The sequence below is a fragment of the Chaetomium tenue genome (genome assembly GCF_020726465.1).
Source record: "Chaetomium tenue strain MPI-SDFR-AT-0079 chromosome Unknown F5144scaffold_3, whole genome shotgun sequence".
Classification (NCBI taxonomy): domain Eukaryota; kingdom Fungi; phylum Ascomycota; class Sordariomycetes; order Sordariales; family Chaetomiaceae; genus Chaetomium; species Chaetomium tenue.
The window spans coordinates 3595774-3612323 of NW_027117331.1; the positions used below are offsets into that span (position 1 = coordinate 3595774).

The 16550-nt window shown below is 56.6% G+C and overlaps 7 protein-coding genes across 7 annotated transcripts; 4 read left to right on the top strand and 3 right to left on the bottom strand.

Moving 5' to 3' along the window:
* Positions 1-83: 83 nt before the first annotated feature.
* On the top strand, positions 84-588 carry F5144DRAFT_200535 (uncharacterized protein). The gene has a single exon (XM_066782908.1). It carries the CDS (start codon positions 121-123, stop codon positions 376-378), a length of 258 nt encoding a protein of 85 aa, XP_066645205.1. The 5' UTR covers positions 84-120; the 3' UTR covers positions 379-588.
* F5144DRAFT_200498 (small GTPase superfamily) lies at positions 398-1768 on the bottom strand. Its single transcript, XM_066782907.1, has 6 exons — positions 1331-1768; positions 1217-1270; positions 1045-1140; positions 743-967; positions 578-680; positions 398-526 (listed from the first exon to the last, which is right to left on the bottom strand). The coding sequence occupies exons 1-6, from the start codon at positions 1358-1360 to the stop codon at positions 417-419; spliced, it is 618 nt and encodes a 205-aa protein (XP_066645206.1). The 5' UTR covers positions 1361-1768; the 3' UTR covers positions 398-416.
* Positions 1769-2134: 366 nt separating this feature from the next.
* Positions 2135-3511, top strand: F5144DRAFT_601627 (uncharacterized protein; the record flags this gene model as incomplete). The annotated part of the gene is made up of 1 exon (XM_066791159.1): positions 2135-3511. The coding sequence occupies one exon, from the start codon at positions 2135-2137 to the stop codon at positions 3509-3511; it is 1377 nt and encodes a 458-aa protein (XP_066645207.1).
* Positions 3512-3648: 137 nt separating this feature from the next.
* Positions 3649-5986, bottom strand: F5144DRAFT_569111 (nucleoside phosphatase family-domain-containing protein). Its single transcript, XM_066788680.1, has 3 exons — positions 5424-5986; positions 3981-5358; positions 3649-3899 (listed from the first exon to the last, which is right to left on the bottom strand). The coding sequence occupies exons 1-3, from the start codon at positions 5647-5649 to the stop codon at positions 3842-3844; spliced, it is 1662 nt and encodes a 553-aa protein (XP_066645208.1). The 5' UTR covers positions 5650-5986; the 3' UTR covers positions 3649-3841.
* Positions 5987-6808: 822 nt separating this feature from the next.
* F5144DRAFT_200583 (uncharacterized protein) lies at positions 6809-7550 on the top strand. The gene is made up of 2 exons (XM_066782909.1): positions 6809-7358; positions 7484-7550. Exons 1-2 carry the CDS (start codon positions 7073-7075, stop codon positions 7516-7518), a joined length of 321 nt encoding a protein of 106 aa, XP_066645209.1. The 5' UTR covers positions 6809-7072; the 3' UTR covers positions 7519-7550.
* A 621-nt stretch (positions 7551-8171) lies between these two features.
* F5144DRAFT_530869 (P-loop containing nucleoside triphosphate hydrolase protein) lies at positions 8172-13416 on the top strand. The gene is made up of 6 exons (XM_066786929.1): positions 8172-8598; positions 8659-8717; positions 8780-8889; positions 8967-10303; positions 10989-11255; positions 11372-13416. Exons 1-6 carry the CDS (start codon positions 8385-8387, stop codon positions 13039-13041), a joined length of 3657 nt encoding a protein of 1218 aa, XP_066645210.1. The 5' UTR covers positions 8172-8384; the 3' UTR covers positions 13042-13416.
* Positions 13392-15558, bottom strand: F5144DRAFT_200615 (uncharacterized protein). The gene is made up of 2 exons (XM_066782910.1): positions 15039-15558; positions 13392-14987 (listed from the first exon to the last, which is right to left on the bottom strand). The coding sequence occupies exons 1-2, from the start codon at positions 15355-15357 to the stop codon at positions 13849-13851; spliced, it is 1458 nt and encodes a 485-aa protein (XP_066645211.1). The 5' UTR covers positions 15358-15558; the 3' UTR covers positions 13392-13848.
* Positions 15559-16550: the final 992 nt, after the last annotated feature.

Here is a 16550-nt window from a genome sequence, read left to right on the forward strand (position 1 = left end):
AAGAACAGAACATCGACGCCAAGACTGCCCCTGACCATCCCTAAAATGGCGCGAATTCGTGATGCGGGGTTAGGGTTAGCTATAGCAGACAACACTGTGTATTGAAATGGCGTAACTTTCATGTTAAGCTGTTACGTCTTCATGTGGCTTCTCGTTCGAAGCATGTGCCCAGTCGAAATATTAGATGAGCCTGCCACGGTGTGGCACACTTGTACAAAGTACTTGATACCATATACCATTTACACCAAGGCTTCCACCTTTATGAGGCATCCCAACAACGCTCTCCCTGGGACAGAAATGACAACCCGACTCTCCCGTTTGGGACAAAAGCAGCCAGACACACCGGGCATGATATCATACAAAGCACATAACCAGTAAAAAAGTGAAATCCGAATCAATTTTAGTTTCCTCCCTGCTCAGCACGCGCAACCGTCCCGGTCGTTCTCGATGTGGATGTTGATAGGGTCCTGGAAGTCCCCGCTGAATTCCTCCGACTCTTCTTGAAGCAGCGCATTCCTTGCGATAACTATGGGCGGTCAGCTGTAGCTCTCTCTCGCTGGTGCCGATGGCAACCTACCTTCGAACGCCTGCTCTACGTTGATCGCCTCCTTTGCGCTGGTCTCAAAGTAGGGGATGCCTCCTTTGGACTGGCAGAAGGTCATAGCCCTCTTAGTTGAGATCTGAACTTGGTCAGCCCCGCTCTCGCTCCCGTCCACTCCGGCAGACCCCCAGCCGAACTCACCACTCTTTTGCTCTCCTCCACATCGATCTTGTTTCCAAGCACCACGAACGGGAAGTTATCCGGGTCTCGTGGGGATGCTTGGATTAAGAACTCGTCCCGCCAGCTGTCGAGTGCGTCGAAGCTCTTGGAGTTGTTGACGTCGTACACCAACACGCAGCAATCGGCTCCGCGGTAGAAGGCCACGCCGAGCGACTGGAACCGTTCCTGGCCTGCTGTATCCCAGAGCTGTCATCAAAACCTTATGTTAGCGCCCACGCCCACCACGAATAAGCCAAGCTCTTGGGCCGAGATCGTCTGCGCACCTGCATCGTAACCCGACGGTCATCCACCATCACTTCCCGCGTCAGGAAATCAGCCCCGATTGTGGCCTTGTAGCTGGCGCTGAACTTCTTGTTGACCTGTGATTCGAGACAAAGTCAGACATTGGATCCGTGAGCGTCGAGTAGCGGTCGGGTAGGGGCATCGGCAGCGTACATATTGGTTCATCAGACTCGTCTTGCCGACACCGCTGTCGCCCAAGATGATGACCTAAAATCCCATGCCATTAGCAAGCGGCGCAAGCGCTGTAGTCATCTCGGCGCATCCAACCTTCAAAAGGACCTTCTTTTTGCTAGACATAGCGCCGGTGTCTTCGCTAGATCGACGATGATGTGGGGAAGGCGATCCGGAGAGTTGAGTAACGTCGGACTGGAACACTGCTGATGCTAGGATGTGCTCTCAGATAAAGCGATAATAGGTGGTGCTGGCGTTCTAGAATTCACTTAATTCAAGGGCGCGAACAGCGTATCGCTAGGAATGAACAGTTGCAGCACTGACGAACGATGGGGCTTGTTGTTGGGGACTCGAGGGTTGGAGGAGTGACGCTGGCAAAGAGCGGAGCCAGATGGCTGGCAAGCTGCAAGGCAGGGCAGGCAGGCATGACCGGATTGAAGCGAGGGCCAATCATCGGTCTGTAATGTTGGTCCGCTGATGAAACCAGGCAACTTTTGGCCTAGCGGTGATGCGCACATGGGGAATGCCCCATTGCCTGTTCCCGTTCCCGCTGAATTGGCCTGAGCTCCCCCAAGCGGCACAGCGCTGAGCCGAGCTTCGGTGGCAACCAAGCCGAGACAGAAGCACACGAGCGAGCAGCCACGACGACAATTCGAGCCGGAAACCCAACACCGTCATCCACGCGGGGAAAGACCAGAGATGGCAATACAGCATATGAATTATCAGGCCATCGACGACAAGGTGTGAAAAAGCGGCAAGGTGCGGCAGGATTGGGGCGACTGGGCGAAAGCTTTGGCGACGCCTGGCTGTAGCTATCTGCACTTCCCAACCTTGGGCTGCCGTCATTGCGGCTTGTTAAGGGCTGGGTTGAGACCTTGGAAGTCGGCAGATCTCTAGGAAATGGCGGATGAACAGCTCCTCGACAAAATCCACAATCTCAGCGACCTGGAGCTCGCAGCCCTCCTCGGCCTCATCGCCCGCGAGCACTGCCTCGTCAGCACCGAACCGGACAGCGTCGACGAACTCGCCGAGGAGTTGCGCCTGATCGCATCCAAAACCTTCAACCTTAGCTCCGCCATAATCAGCTGCCACGCCCACACCACACTCGACGAGTTTGCGACAGGTCTATGCGTCCCTCCGAACCGAGCACCGCCGTCGCCCGGCAACACGCGCTCCGTGTCCCCGTACCGACCGCGTCATGAGCAGTCGCAGCTCTCCGTGGGAGGCTCTGGGCCTTCATCCGGGTCCTACTTTCCGCTAACGTCATCTCCTCGAATCGGTGGCGGCGTAAGCCCAATTTCGCCCGGAAGCAGCTCACAAACCCCACAACCGCGAATCGCCAACGTTATCCTGGCGAAGGACCTAGACCGTGCTCCTCGGGCCATCCAAATTCAAGCCCTCGAGCTTCTCCGCACGCGCCGCATATTCACAAGAACAAGCGTACAGACAGCGCCAAAGCAGTTCCTCTTCATTGCTGTAGTTGGCGCCAACGGCGTGGGACAGGCGCGGGTCACCCCCCATCTGAATGATTTCTTCTACCTCAGCCACTGGCATGACCCGGAAGAGGATGGTTTCCCCTATCTCGACGAGGAATACAGCCCTCAACCCCAACCCTCACACGACGACAACCAGGACGACGCCGCCTCCACGAGATCTAGCACTAGCGTTGTAAAGCTCAACCGGCACGCCTCCCTGGCCATAACAGGCCTCGGCATCCCAGCCGTCGACCACCAAGACCACTGGCGCCCTCGCAAAGACAGTACCGCTAGCAGCGTCCGAAGCGGCGGCATGCCCTCCCTCCAACCCCAACAACACCAACACCAACAACACCCCCCAACCCAACCAATCCCCCAACACACCCTCACCGAAACCGAAATCTCCCACCTCTCCCAACTCTCCCGCACCACGCACACCTCCATCGCCCTCACGCGCTACCAATCCAACCTGATCTCCTTCCTGCGCACCCACCGCGCCGTCGCACCGGGGTGCGTCTCCCCGACCGCCACGCAGCACCTCGCGCGGCTGAGCGCGTCGCTGGCGCCGCTGCACGGGCTGGATTACGTGACGCCCGCGCTGGTGGCGCTGGCGCTGCGGAAGGTGTACGCGCACCGGGTGAGGGTGGTGGGGGCGGAGGCAGGGGAAGGGGGGGAGGGGGTGGAGAGGGAGAGGAGCGTGCAGTGGGGGAGTGAGGTTGGGGTGGTGAGGGGGTTGTTGGAGGGGGTGGGGGTGGAGGAGGTGTTGGAGGAGGTGTTGGGGGCGGTGAGGGTGCCTGCGTAGTTATCTCTGCGTAGGTGGTTTGGTTGATTTGGTTTGATTTGGGAGTGGAAGGGGATATGGTGTAAAGCAAGGGCATGGATGAGTGGGTGTGGATAGGGTATATCACTGTAATAAGACCAGTAGAAAATAATTGGGAGACCACCGTTGGTCAATACCATACCCACACTGCATTAGAATAAATAACGTTGTCTACCCCTTCGTTTCCGTGATGGTTCTTATTCAGCCGTACAAAATCAGAGCATTACGCCTTGTCGAGCCCGATGTTCTATTTGAACACATAATCATGTTTCCCTCTGGACCCAACCCACCGGCCAAATCATGTTCTTCTCGCTAATGTGTCTCAGTAATTCTGCACTCCCATCCCGATCCCTTTGAAAGCAGCGGCAAGCTATACGCAAACGAGTTAGTAATCATAAATCAAGAAGCAACTCCACAACGATAGGAACGGGGACAAAAAAAAAGGGCTTACCTGGCGCCCAAGCACCATCCCAGCTCCTTATCCTTAATCTTCTTAGCAATGCGCACCTCCCGGTCCAGCGGCATCTCGTAGCCGGTATGCGACAAGGCCAGCATAAAGCTGAGGTCGAGGCAGTGCTCGGGGCGGCCGCGCAGCTCGTCGACGGCGCCCGGCACGCTGGCGAAGACGTCCCAGGTCTCCTCGCCGCCGCACACGCTCCTAGTGAGGTCAGCCAGCTCGCGCAGGGTGAAGGACTCGGGCATGCCGAGCGGCTGGGTGCGGTCGTAGAAGTAGGACAGAAAGAAGATGTCCTCGCGCGCGAAGGTCTTGGCGATGGACGGCTGGTGCACGCCGTTGAAGGAGCACGGCGCCAGCTTGCACTCGGCTTCCTTCTTGAGGATGCGCTCCGCCAGGCTGCGGCACTGGCTCGCCCCCGCGGTAGACGGCGCCGTCATGGTCAAATCGATGGTCGTGCCGAGCGGGTGCTTGTCGCCGAGCTTGACGGTGACGTTCTTGGACGTTCCGACCGAAAGGCAGGGGTTGACGACGGCGTTTTTGGTCCAGGCGGCGTCGTCCTTGTTCTGCTCGTGGAGATCATCGACGAGCGTGAGGTGGATGGCCTCGCGCGCCGCCATCAGGCCGTATCCCAAGTGAGAGTGCTGGTACAGACTGAACTTTTGCCCGCCGAAGTTGAGATCGTACTTGTGGTCGCCCTCGGCCAGCTTCTCGGGCATGCCGCCGGAGCTGAGACCCTCGAAGGTCGGCTGGAAGACGATCTGAGTGGAACCGCCGCCGAGGTCGAACACGGCAGCTGTCTCGCTGCGGTCGGGACCGCCAATCTTGCCTAGGAGATAGTTCACCGTGACCCAGGCATAAACACCTTCGTCGGCGCCGTCCATCATGGACACGCCGCCCTCCTGCTGGGAGACCACGGGGAAGGGATACTTGGTCTCCAGGCGGTGCCGGACGGCCTCCAAAATCTTTGTGCTCTTTTCAGTGCCGATCACGCGCAAGCCGGCAGTCGCCTTCACGGCGATCGGGCTGCAACCCTTCAGCTTGTCCGGAATGACCTTGAGAGCTGCGTCGAGGAGAGGTTCCAGGCTCCCGGCGGCAGCCTCAGGGTCGTCCTTATACTCACTCAGCCCGCTGCTCTTGCCCTCGATCTTCTCGGTCATCTTGAAGAGGACTTCGCCCTCAATCTCGGGGGTGGCGCCGCAGTTGTTGAACTTGTAGACGTGGATGCGCGAGCCAGTGCTGCCAGCGTCGATCATGGAGACGTACTGCACGATAGGCTTGTCCTTAGAGAAGGACTTGGTGCATTTGTCGGTGCCATAGGAAGAGTCGGAAGGTGTTTGGCCTTGAGATGGCGATCCGGCATGTCCTACAATGTCTGATCCTTAAACCCCAGGTTAGCTCAACCTCGCGCAAAGTATACCCCTTCAGAGCCAAACCTACCATTGTAGATATCCACCCCTGACGGTGAGAAAAAGTAGAAGATCAAAAACACTGTAAAAATGATGGCGCCGGTCTTGATGTAGCGCGCCCGCTGGGACTGCGATACCCAAGCAGATTGCATCTTCATGATTAGGCTCTCGTCCCGGTTTCTGTCGTATCGGTCAGGTTTCTCGTGAGGATCGTAGGCAATGTGCTTCGTCGGCAGCGACACCGACGTGCGTCGCATAGGGACGGGTTTCGGATCCCTGAGGAGGCGAAAGCTGAACGGGGGCTTCGAGGATCAAGGGCTCGAGGCCAAGTCGCACATGCCAGCCAAGTGGCGATTAATCGAATTGAAAGGGCGTTAAACGAGAGACATGAAGACAGTTGCGGGCAAACACAGGCACTGCAAAATCAAATCGCAGTGGCCGCTCAGGAAGTGCAACAAACAGCAAAACCTCCAAGTGAAAAACGTGGAGGTTGTGGTAGATGAATAGGGGTTGGTTGTCCAAGATTTTGGAGATTTGGCTTTCCAGACCCGGCAATCCATGGATGGATGGATCTCGATTTTCTGACAGCCCGTTGGGTGAAACGGTCCTACAAGGAATGACGCGACAGGCCACAAGACACCCCTGCCATTGGGTGGGTCAGTGGTTCTTTACAGCTCTGATAGGGTGAGCTTCAGTTCCATGACCAAATCTTTCCACTTTTCATTCAACCTTTCCACCCGCAGCGTCAACAACGGGAGTGGCTATTTGCACGGAGTGCCTGGCTAACTGCACGGAGTAACTAGACCTTATTACCCAGCAGTAGGATAAGCGCACCAAAATCTTGCGGCGCCCCCAAGTTGGCCTACCCGGTGGTCAGGTGATTTAAATTTAAATCACCTGACTACCGGGTACCTCACCACCAAATTCAAAAGTTCATCGCACCACCAACATCATTACCCACAGCCCCCGTTGAGGTTATCGCCATCCAGCATATAGGACTTTTCTAGGCTTAGGAGTTGGCCACCTTCTATACAGGTAAACCCGCGCACAGTTCACCTTTAAGCCTTTGAACTAGGCCAATATAAGGTAGCGAGGCCGGTGCGGATAGCGATGGTTAGCTTCAATTGAGGCTGTTGGTGATGTTTGTGGTGGGATTGACTGTTGAATTTGGTGGCGAGGCAGGTCGACTGAGTGATAAGACTGTAAAATTTTGCGAGTGACGGTTCCCTGACCTGCCGGCTACCACGACAATTCAGCAGCTGAGAGGAAGCATCCGAAACGCTCTGCCATCGAGACCGACAATTTATCACGTGAGACCCATTAAATATGGTAAATGTGGCCCACTATTGGTTATTCCCTTCGCCTAGACTGGGGTTCCAGGCTACGCGGTGCAAATAGGTAGCCAGGCACACTCCGTGCAATTAGCCACTCCCTCAACAACAACAACAACAACAACAACAACAACAACAACAACAACAACAGCACTTCATCCCATCTCTACATTCTCTGTCGTTGCACCCACCACCAGCTTTTGTCTTGAAAACCAGCATGGCGAGTTTAAACACTTTCACCTGCTTTCCTAGCCTCCCCTTCGAAATTCGAGACCTCATCTGAAAAGAAGCGCTCTCGGTTCCAGCTGTCTGGGCCACACATTCGGACTGGGACGACCATCCCCCGGCAATGACCTTCATCGGCTCCGCGCCCTTCTTGGTAGGCCTCTCCTGCAAAGAAGCTCGGCGGGTCATGGAGAGATCCTATATTCAGTTTGACTGTTTAAGAGGCGGCCCATCGACATACCATTGGGTCAACCTGGACAAAACACTTGTCTATTTCGGCAACGGCATTGATATCAAGGAGACCTTCAGCCCGGAGGAGCGCGCTAAGTTCAAAATTGTTGCGTTGGACTGGTTGACTGTGACGAACCTACTTCAGGATCCTATCCTGTTAGGGTTCAGCTTCGTTGAAGGTAATCTCTCGAGGATGCTTAGGTTCGGTGCAGCCAAGGGGTGCACAACAATAGACTTGTCTCAACAGTAGGCTTGCGAGCTTGTAGCGAACTGTAGTTGTGATTGCTAACTGGAGAACTCCCAGAGCTCTCCAGAACGGGTGACTATATACCTATCTAATTCCTGGGTGCTCAGTCTGCTCAGTCGTCGAGCACACTGAGCACGCTGCTCACCTTGCTCAGTTGCTGAGCGTACTGAGCAACTGCTAATTGGTTATACTAACGATTGGCTCGGGGCGTCCCGCGCCCCACTTCATCCGGCACAGTGGTTGTGACATTGACCCTGTCGAGCCAATCACTCCCTCTTTTCCCAAATCTAGAAAGCATAACCGTTGGACGGACTGGGATGGTGCGGACCACGCGACCACTCTACCCATCGGTTCAAGATACAATTACTGACGACATACTTACGGTACGTTTTGTGTGTACTTGGCCGGCTTACCTCTCAAAATACCTATAGTTACCTGTGTACGGTGCTGACGGGATCGGATCAGCGAGATGACCGACCTCAAAGCCGACGGGACATCAGTGAGCCGCGTACGATTTATCCCGCTGAGGAGTGGTTGTCTACCTTAATTTTGTGAATATTTTCAGGATGCACCTAATGATTGATCAAGGCTTTGGTGGTCATCTTCGGACTTCGACTATGAGTTCATACACGACCGACACCTACACGGACATGTATGTATCTTACATAGGTAATTACCATGCAATTTCATAGGCGTAACATACCTACCAGTGGCAATGCCAGCCTAGAGGCTTCCAGAAGCGGTAGGCTGGCCTCGTAACCTCTCGCTGCCTTTCGAACCGGACGACCTCTGATCTAAAACTCGACCACCACTCTTTCTAACCTTCATCCAAACCAAACTTGACCCAACTTCGCTTTTTTTAAGGTGTCCCGCCCTAGACCACGAGGAAGGACGCGCCTCATCGCGGTAATCAGACTGTTTGTTGTATCGCACGAACCCGTATAACATCACCGTCGTCATGGACATACACCTTCTTGTTTATGACCTTTCAAGAGGCCTCGCGCGTCAGATGTCTCTTGGCCTACTTGGATTTCACCTCGATGCCATCTACCACACGTCAATACAGTTAGACGGGCGAGAATACGTGTACGATGGCAACATCGTTGCCATTAGACCAGGATCATCGCACCTCGGGCAACCCATGCAGAAACTCCATCTTGGGAGGAGCGAGCGTATGTATTCACGATTACTCTTCGGGCATCCTTCGAAATGGTGCTGACCCAAGTTATAAGTTCCTATGGACGTGATTGAAGAGTATCTAGACTCGCTGCGGGAAATTTACACGGTCGAGGTAAGTTGGCCAACGCCTTCTCGTGGCTTCGGACATGAGAGAGCTAACACTGACGACTCCAGGCCTACGACCTGTGGAGGCACAACTGCAACAATTTCTCAAACGACTTCGCCACGTTCCTCTTGGGCAAAGGAATCCCTAACCACATCACCAACATGCCTCAGGCCGTTTTGTATGTCTCCAGCCGCCCGGCCCAGCGTCTTAGGCGAGCCGAACCGATAGACTACCTAAGGTACTAACTTGTGGCAGAGATTCGCCATTTGGCCAGATGATCATGCCTACACTAACACAGCAAATCAACGCCAACAAGCGCGGAGGCAACATTCTCGGCATCGAGCAGCAGACCCCGGGCAGCTCGGTCAAGCCTCAGTCGGAGCTCCACCGGCCTCTCGGAAAAGTCCACACTGTCTCGAGCATAGGGCAACTCGACGAGCTGTTAGGAAAGTTCGATAAAGCGTGCGCCGTCGTTTTCTTCACTTCGGCCACGTGCCCTCCTTGCAAAACCCTCTATCCACTCTATGACGAGCTCGCGGGCGAGATCGGGGAGAAGGGCGTCCTAATCAAAGTTGATACTTCGCAAGCCTTTGACGTTGGCAGCCGGTACTCCATCTCGGCGACGCCGACATTTATTACCTTTTTAAGAGGTCAGCAGGAGAACCGCTGGAGCGGTGCGGACCCGAGTGCGTTGCGAGGCAACGTGCAACTCCTCGTTCAGATGGCATGGCCACCACACCCGCACCAAACCCTTGACCTACCGACCTTCTCCAATCCCAGTGCCGATTACGTTACCTTCACCAAAACCCCGCCGCTGCCGAAGCTCCTCGCAAAGATGGGCGCAACTGCAGCCCATCCCGCAGTACAGAGCATCAAGGCCTTCATCGAGTCCCGCGCCTCCGACGGACCAGCCGAGACGACCCTCCCTGACCTAGCCGCCTTCACGGCCCTCATCCGCTCCTCTCTAACCACGCTCCCCACCGACCTCCTCTTCACCATCATCGACCTCCTCCGCTGCGCCCTCATCGACCCGCGCGTGAGCGGCTACCTAGCCGAGGAACAGCCCACCCCCCACCACACCATCACCTCCATCCTCAACCACGTCACCACCACCCTCTCCCCGACCACCTGCCCGTACGCCCTGCGCCTGGTCACCCTCCAGCTCGCCTGCAACCTCTTCACCACCCCGCTCTACCCGCCCGAGATCCTGACCCACCCGCCGCTGCGCACCGCCATCACGCAGCTGCTCTCGTCCAGCTTCCTCGACGACGCCCACACCAACACGCGCGTCGCCGCCGCCGGCCTGCTGTTCAACGTCGCCCTCGCCAACAGCAGGAAGCGCCGGGGCGGGCCCGGCGACCTGCTGCCCGAACACGACCAGGTCGAGCTGGCTGCGTCCGTGCTCGAGGCGATTGGGCAGGAGGAGGCGTCTGTGGAGGCGCTGGAGGGTATGTTGCTGGGTCTGGGCTGGCTGGTGTACTGCGCGCCGCTAGACGGGGAGGTGGCGGATCTGTTGAGGATTATGGAGGCGGGTGGGCTGGTGCTGGGGAAGGGGAAGGGAGAGGGGGTGGGGAAGGGGCTGGGGTTGGTGAGTGAGGTTGGAGGGGTGTTGTTGGGGAAGGGGTTGTTAGAGCGCTGATGAGGACGGGGTAGTCGGATAGAGGGTGTTGGTGGTTTTGGGGAATGGGGGAGTTGGGTTTGTTTTTAAAGGTAGAGAGGGTATTGCATGCATGAACTGCACGGTAGATATATTGGATCTTATGACTGAGGTAGACAACCTATTTCGATAGGAATTCTCAGCAACACTTTCAGGGAGAAAGTACTGTTTAGGTAGCTAGAACTCTCCTCTTTTGATTGCTGTGCTCTGTTTCCCTGTGTTGTTTAACCACTGTGTAACCAATAACCTCGCGAACTCGATTCACTCTCGACGGTTCCTTGCATCGAAGACTCTGGTTCGGCATCCAAGAATACCAGGGAGAGCGGTGATGTGCATGGATTGAGTGCTGCCAGCGCATCACAGCGACCCACGCCTGGCGGTGAAATGGCCCACCTTTCCCCTGTTTTAGCGCAGCAGCTTGTCGCCAAGATGCAACTGCCAGCCCACTGAGCGCCCAGCCAACCCCTGCACATGCGACCGCCCGCATCTGCTCACCCCAGCAACTGCAACCCCCCAGCCAATGTAAACAATCGCCAGGAGGAACCGACCCCGTCCAGGCAAGCCACCGAGCAAGCGCCAGCTGGCGATCCACAGTCGCTTCCCAGGGCCCTGCGCATCAGTACTAAATAACTTAATGTACAGCAACCTCGAACAACGCTTCCGAGACGTCGTCGGCGATATCCATGACACCTTGATTGGCATTTCGCTGGACCCGCGCCTGATGCCGAACTCTGCAGGTTACCTCGACGTCGCCCAGCGGCACGTCCACTCGGGCGCGAGCACGCCTTCGTTGCGATCTCGCGATGGCACGGTTCCGCCGCATGCTCGGGTGGATGGGGGAGGGAATGTGAGGGTTGTTGTGAGGGTGCGGGCGTTTCTGCCGCGGGGTACGTTTCTCCCTCTCTAATGCTCTGCTTTGCGTAGTGACGCTCTGTTGCTCTGTCTCTCTTGTTCGACAATTGGAATTTGGCGGATTGCGATGGCTGACTCCAGCAATACACAGAAATTCATCGCGAAGCAGAATGCCTCATCCACATGGACCCAATTTCGCAGGAGACGACACTCCTAGTCCCTAACGACTTCGACCCGGCCAATGCACGCGCGCGCGCGCGCAAGGTCCTGGAGGAAAAGTCTTTCACCTTCGACAACAGTTTCTGGAGCCACGATCCAGAAGACGAGCACTATGCGACACAGGAAGATGTCTACGATAGCTTGGGTGAGGAATTTCTGGATCACAACTTCGAGGGGTACCACACATGCATCTTCGCCTACGGCCAGACAGGCTCTGGCAAGTCTTACACCATGATGGGCACGCCAGACCACCCGGGTTTGATACCACGGACATGTGAAGACCTGTTCGAGCGCATTGCGGCGGCCCAAGACGAAACGCCCAACATCAGTTACAACGTGCGCGTCTCCTACTTCGAAGTCTACAACGAGCACGTGCGCGACCTCCTCGTCCCCATCATCCCGCACCAGCCCCCATACTACCTCAAAATCCGCGAGTCCCCCACCGAGGGCCCTTACGTCAAAGACCTTACCGAAGTCCCGGTACGCAGCTTGCACGAGATCATCCGGTACATGCGCGTCGGCGACAACAACCGCACGACGGCCAGCACCAAGATGAACGACACCAGTTCGCGCAGCCACGCCGTTTTCACTATCATGCTCAAGCAGATTCACCACGACCTCGAGACCGACGAAACCACCGAGCGCTCCAGCCGCATCCGCCTGGTCGATCTCGCGGGCTCCGAGCGCGCCAAGTCCACCGAGGCCACCGGCCAGCGCCTGCGCGAGGGCAGCAACATCAATAAATCCCTGACCACCCTCGGGCGGGTCATCGCCGCGCTCGCCGATCCCAAGCAGCAACGCCGGCCAGGCAGCTCCCGCAAGGACACCACCGTCGTGCCCTACCGCGACAGCATCCTCACCTGGCTCCTCAAAGACTCACTCGGCGGCAACTCCAAAACAGCCATGATCGCATGCATCGCTCCCTCCGACTACGAAGAGACCCTCTCCACGCTCCGCTACGCCGACCAAGCCAAGCGGATCCGCACGCGGGCGGTGGTCAACCAGATCGACGCGGTGTCGGCCGCCGAGCGCGACGCGCAGATCCAGGCGATGGAGGCGGAGATCCGGGCGCTGCAGCTCGTGGTGGGCGACTCGCGGCGGCGCGAGAAGGACGCGCGCGAGGCCGAGGAGCGCCTCGAGGAGTACCAGGCCCGCGTCCGCGGCCTCCAGCTCGCCATGGCCGAGCGCTCCCTCCTCGCCGAGGGCAAGATCCGCTCCCTGCAGACGGAGAACGAGGCCCTGCGGCTGCATCTGAAGTTGGCGTTGGAGAGTTTAAGGAATCCGATTCCGGCGATTCCGGAGCCCGTTGCCGGTGATGACGACACTAATAAGGAGGATGCTGGTGCGGATACGAACGATGATGATGATAATGATGATGGGTATGCGTCGGGCGGGCCGGAGAGTGAAGAGGAGGAAGGACGGAAAGAGGAGGAGGAGGAAGCGGCCAAGTATGAGCGCAATGCGGATGACATGCATGAGCACATGAGCGGCCTGCTGAAGGACCTGGATATGTTCCGGCGCAAGATTGGGGACGACAAGACGCGCTTTGTGGATGAGCTGAGTCGCCGGAAGCCGTTGGGGCTGAGGTCGAATATTATTTGAGCGGCGAAGGGGCGGGGAAGGAGGTGTGTTTTGATGAATGTGACGAGGAGGAGGAGTGTGTTTTGGGTGTATGGGGTGGGGATATTGTTATGGCCAAGGCCTTTCTCGTATGTTTTGGTTTTTTTTCTCTTTGATTTATCATGTTTTCTTTTTATGACAGACACGTCGGATGGGAGCGGACGAGCTTTGTTACTGTACCGTTACTGCGCTGCTGCATGGAGTTTGGGCGGTCGGGGGTTGGTTAGGATAGGGCAGGTTACGTCAAGAAGGATGATTAGGTATTATGAGTAGATGGGTTTAGGATTAGGGAACTACTATGAACGAGACAACTGCTGGTTATCACACACGTAGCATGGATCGGTGATTTGTTTTGAATGAGGTATTGTGTGCTCTTCTATCGCCCTGGGTGTTCTAATGCAATGCGCCTCCCATGTCGGTTCTGGTGCCCGTGTCTATCTATCTGTGCCCATGTCCATGCCGTTGACTGGACGTAAACCTAAGAAGGAAAAGGAAGATGCCACAAAAGAAACGACGCAGGTAATGTCTAGGGTATATCCGCCCTGACCCAATGCCAATCAATCTCAATGCCGCCAGCTCCATAGCAAACTGCCGCCCGATCAGGCCCCGTGTTCCCTGTGTACCATGCAACGCCGGCTCCAAGCCAAAGCCGTAAGTGAACTAGTACTCGCCATATAGCCATCCATAACGCCTCATTGTTGGGAATGTGTCAACCGATACCATGCCAAAAGAAAAGAAATGGCGTGACAAGTCGAGATATGCTTTGTCCATCAATCGAGGTCGAGAAGTTCACTCCACTTCCTCGATCAACGTCTTCCTCTCCGCCCGTCGCTCCCTTTGGACCATCTTGATTTTAGTCCGACGACTGGAAGATGGGTTCGGCTCCTGGCTATTTTCGCGCGAGCCCGCCTCCGACGTCAGCACGGGGTGCCGCAGCATGATGATCCTATCGGGCGAATTGGACCGCGAGCCGTCGGGGCTGCGGCTCGAGACGCGGATTCTGGTGATCGGCACTCGGCCGCCGCTGGATGAAGAAGAGGCGCTGATGTTGCTGCCGCGGCTAGTCGGCCTGTCATCTGTGGCCACAGTGATGGAGTCCTTGTGGGCGGCGGCTGCGGGCATGTCGGGCAGGGACTCGAACGGGTCGTTGGCAACGGCATCCGGGTTCGGCCGGCTCACGAGCTTGCGCCGCTTCATGTCGAAGTGTCGGATCTTGGGGGTGGGGTAGCGGTACTGGAGGCGGATCTTGTTGGGCGGGCTGGCAGCCTCGGAGTCGTCGTCCTCTACCGACTCTGACGCCTTGCGCTTCCTGAGGTTGGCGTGCAGGCTGGCGGTTGTGGATGTTGAGGCATCGGTCTCGTCACCGCTGTCCTCGTCGGTGTCCTCCTGGCTGGTGTGTCGCGCACCGCCAATGCTGCCCTCATACTCGCTGCTGCCTTGCTGGGGGGTGTCCAGAGGCTTGACGGCGAGGTCACCGGGGAGGATGATGCGCTTTTGATGTCTCCGTTTCTGAGCCTCAACCAACCCGGAATACAGGTTCATCTCGACGTGCTGCTGGGTGGCAGCCTCGTCATCGTCAAGCTCAAAGCGGACGGCGTCTGGGTTGGTGGCCAGCGCTGTCTCGGTCTCGAGGTTGGCCCGCGCCAGCTGGCCGAGGAACTCGGGTAGCGTGCTCATCAAGCCTGAGCCGCGAAGCATGGAAGCGTCGACCCGCATCGTCGGCTTGGTGGTAGGCGCAGTGCGGCGATTCGGGAGGTCGATGATTCGGTCGATCTCAGCATCCGAGGCAAGAGTGGGCTCGGCGAACTCGGGGAAGACCTCAGAGTTCATGGCTTTCCGCTCAGCGCGGCGGAGTTCTCGAGGGCTGGCGCCCTCGGGCTCGGGAGAGGACGGCGGGGACATGATCTTTGGTACCAGTCGAAGATGGGCTGCAAGGTTGTTAGTGAGGGGGCCAAGTTCGCAGGTGGAAAAACGCGTACGCTCGATGCTCAAGTTGAAGAGGTTGGGAAAGGTTCGCAAAAGGGCAGTTGGCCTCTTCGATGCGTACGGGTACCCTTTGAAGTACCGGTCCGCCCAGAGTCTGGCCTTAGTTGTTAGCGACGAAATGGGCACGCTGCCGTCGCTATTGAAATATTCGAGAGCGATGTCAAGCCCCAGCCGGAGCATGGCCAGATCGCCCCTTTTCGAGCGAGGAGGCTGCACCGACTGAACCGCCTTGACGGCGGAAAAGGGCTTGACAGGCGCCCCCGTCGCGAAGAGCCCTCTGTCCTTCACCACGATCCTGATGTGGGGAGCCATGGCGGAAGGAGGATGACCAAGGGTGGGAGGTGGAGATGGGGGAAGAGAGACACAGAAAGATGGATTCCCAGACGAGCGTTGAAGAGTGCTGTGAAGTTTGACAGACGGAGAAAGGAATCTGAAGTGTCGATTGACGGACGGAGGGGATATATGGGAAAGTCGAGCGATGCGCCCGGGAACGCTAGGAAATAGAGAGCCAGTAAAGGTCAAGGCATACCTGGTAGTGTCGTTATTGTCCACGTGCGAACAATGACGTTTGGATTTTGAATAACGCTAATCAAGGGGGAGAATTAACGTCGTGGTGCCCAATGCCAGCTGGCAGGTGATCTGGTGGTCTGGGGTGTGAAGGTTGCAAGGCAAGGCGAGGCGGAGGGCGACGTGGTGGTCTTGCGTGGCCCAGATTGTGGGAGCTGCAGGTTGCGTTTTGAGGGTCGAGGAAAGGTCGAGGCAAGAAAAAAAAATGACCAAACGGAATAAAAGCTGGTTCGGTCTTTGATCAAAAAAGAATCAAGAGTTTTTTCTCTTGCGGTACTGTACGGACTCGTGGGGCAGAGAAAATAACGGACCAAGCAAATGATGGGAGATGGCGATTGAATGAGATTGAATGCAGATTGGAGCTGGCCGGGGGGCGCTGAAAAGAGACTGCAAGTGCTGGAATTCCCAGGTAACTGGAACCAAGCAGCTCCCTACCTGCGCAGGAAGCTAGGTCTGGCAACTGGCCAACTTCAGATGAACCTAGAAACCCCGCCCCCACTTCCTGAAAAAGGTCACGGTCGGGTCAGGTGTGTGTTTGAGATGTCTCGCACTTTGGCAATTCGTTCCCTGTATTTCCGGGCAACATTCTCTGGTCGGCCATCTTTTGCTGCCCTCATTGATTCAGTGTAGGGCTCGAAGGTGGTCGGCGTGACCCACTATGTCAGGCACCTTGCATCCCGGCCGGCAAAGCCTCACTCGGTCAGCTCGAGCGCCAAGACCCAGTTCCGTTATCTCCCCAGTTTTGTTTCTTGCCCTCTCACCTGCGTTCTGCCCACACTTGCGCGACCACAGCCCCAGGCTCTGCCAGTCTGGGCAAATCAAATAGGAAAGATGCAAAGGCGAAAAAAACAAACAGAAAAACAACAGCCCAACTATGCGAGTCATCGACAAGCCAACAAAGGTTGACACGAAACTCTGATGGAACCCTGGAAGGATCA

Coding starts and splice junctions, on each gene's coding strand:
- F5144DRAFT_200498 (XM_066782907.1), bottom strand. CDS start 1,360: ATGTCTAGCAAAAAGAAGGTCCTTTTGAAG. Junction 1,271..1,330: donor AAAAGAAGGTCCTTTTGAAG/GTTGGATGCGCC, acceptor ATGGGATTTTAG/GTCATCATCTTGGGCGACAG. Junction 1,141..1,216: donor CGAGTCTGATGAACCAATAT/GTACGCTGCCGA, acceptor CTCGAATCACAG/GTCAACAAGAAGTTCAGCGC.
- F5144DRAFT_200615 (XM_066782910.1), bottom strand. CDS start 15,357: ATGGCTCCCCACATCAGGATCGTGGTGAAGGACAGAGGGCTCTTCGCG. Junction 14,988..15,038: donor CTTCAACTTGAGCATCGAGC/GTACGCGTTTTT, acceptor ACAACCTTGCAG/CCCATCTTCGACTGGTACCA.
- F5144DRAFT_569111 (XM_066788680.1), bottom strand. CDS start 5,649: ATGCGACGCACGTCGGTGTCGCTGCCGACGAAGCACATTGCCTACGAT. Junction 5,359..5,423: donor AGGGGTGGATATCTACAATG/GTAGGTTTGGCT, acceptor TTTAAGGATCAG/ACATTGTAGGACATGCCGGA. Junction 3,900..3,980: donor GGATGGTGCTTGGGCGCCAG/GTAAGCCCTTTT, acceptor GTTTGCGTATAG/CTTGCCGCTGCTTTCAAAGG.
- F5144DRAFT_200583 (XM_066782909.1), top strand. CDS start 7,073: ATGACCTTCATCGGCTCCGCGCCCTTCTTGGTAGGCCTCTCCTGCAAA. Junction 7,359..7,483: donor AGGGTTCAGCTTCGTTGAAG/GTAATCTCTCGA, acceptor GAGAACTCCCAG/AGCTCTCCAGAACGGGTGAC.
- F5144DRAFT_200535 (XM_066782908.1), top strand. CDS start 121: ATGTTAAGCTGTTACGTCTTCATGTGGCTTCTCGTTCGAAGCATGTGC.
- F5144DRAFT_530869 (XM_066786929.1), top strand. CDS start 8,385: ATGGACATACACCTTCTTGTTTATGACCTTTCAAGAGGCCTCGCGCGT. Junction 8,599..8,658: donor CCATCTTGGGAGGAGCGAGC/GTATGTATTCAC, acceptor CCAAGTTATAAG/TTCCTATGGACGTGATTGAA. Junction 11,256..11,371: donor GCGGGCGTTTCTGCCGCGGG/GTACGTTTCTCC, acceptor AGCAATACACAG/AAATTCATCGCGAAGCAGAA.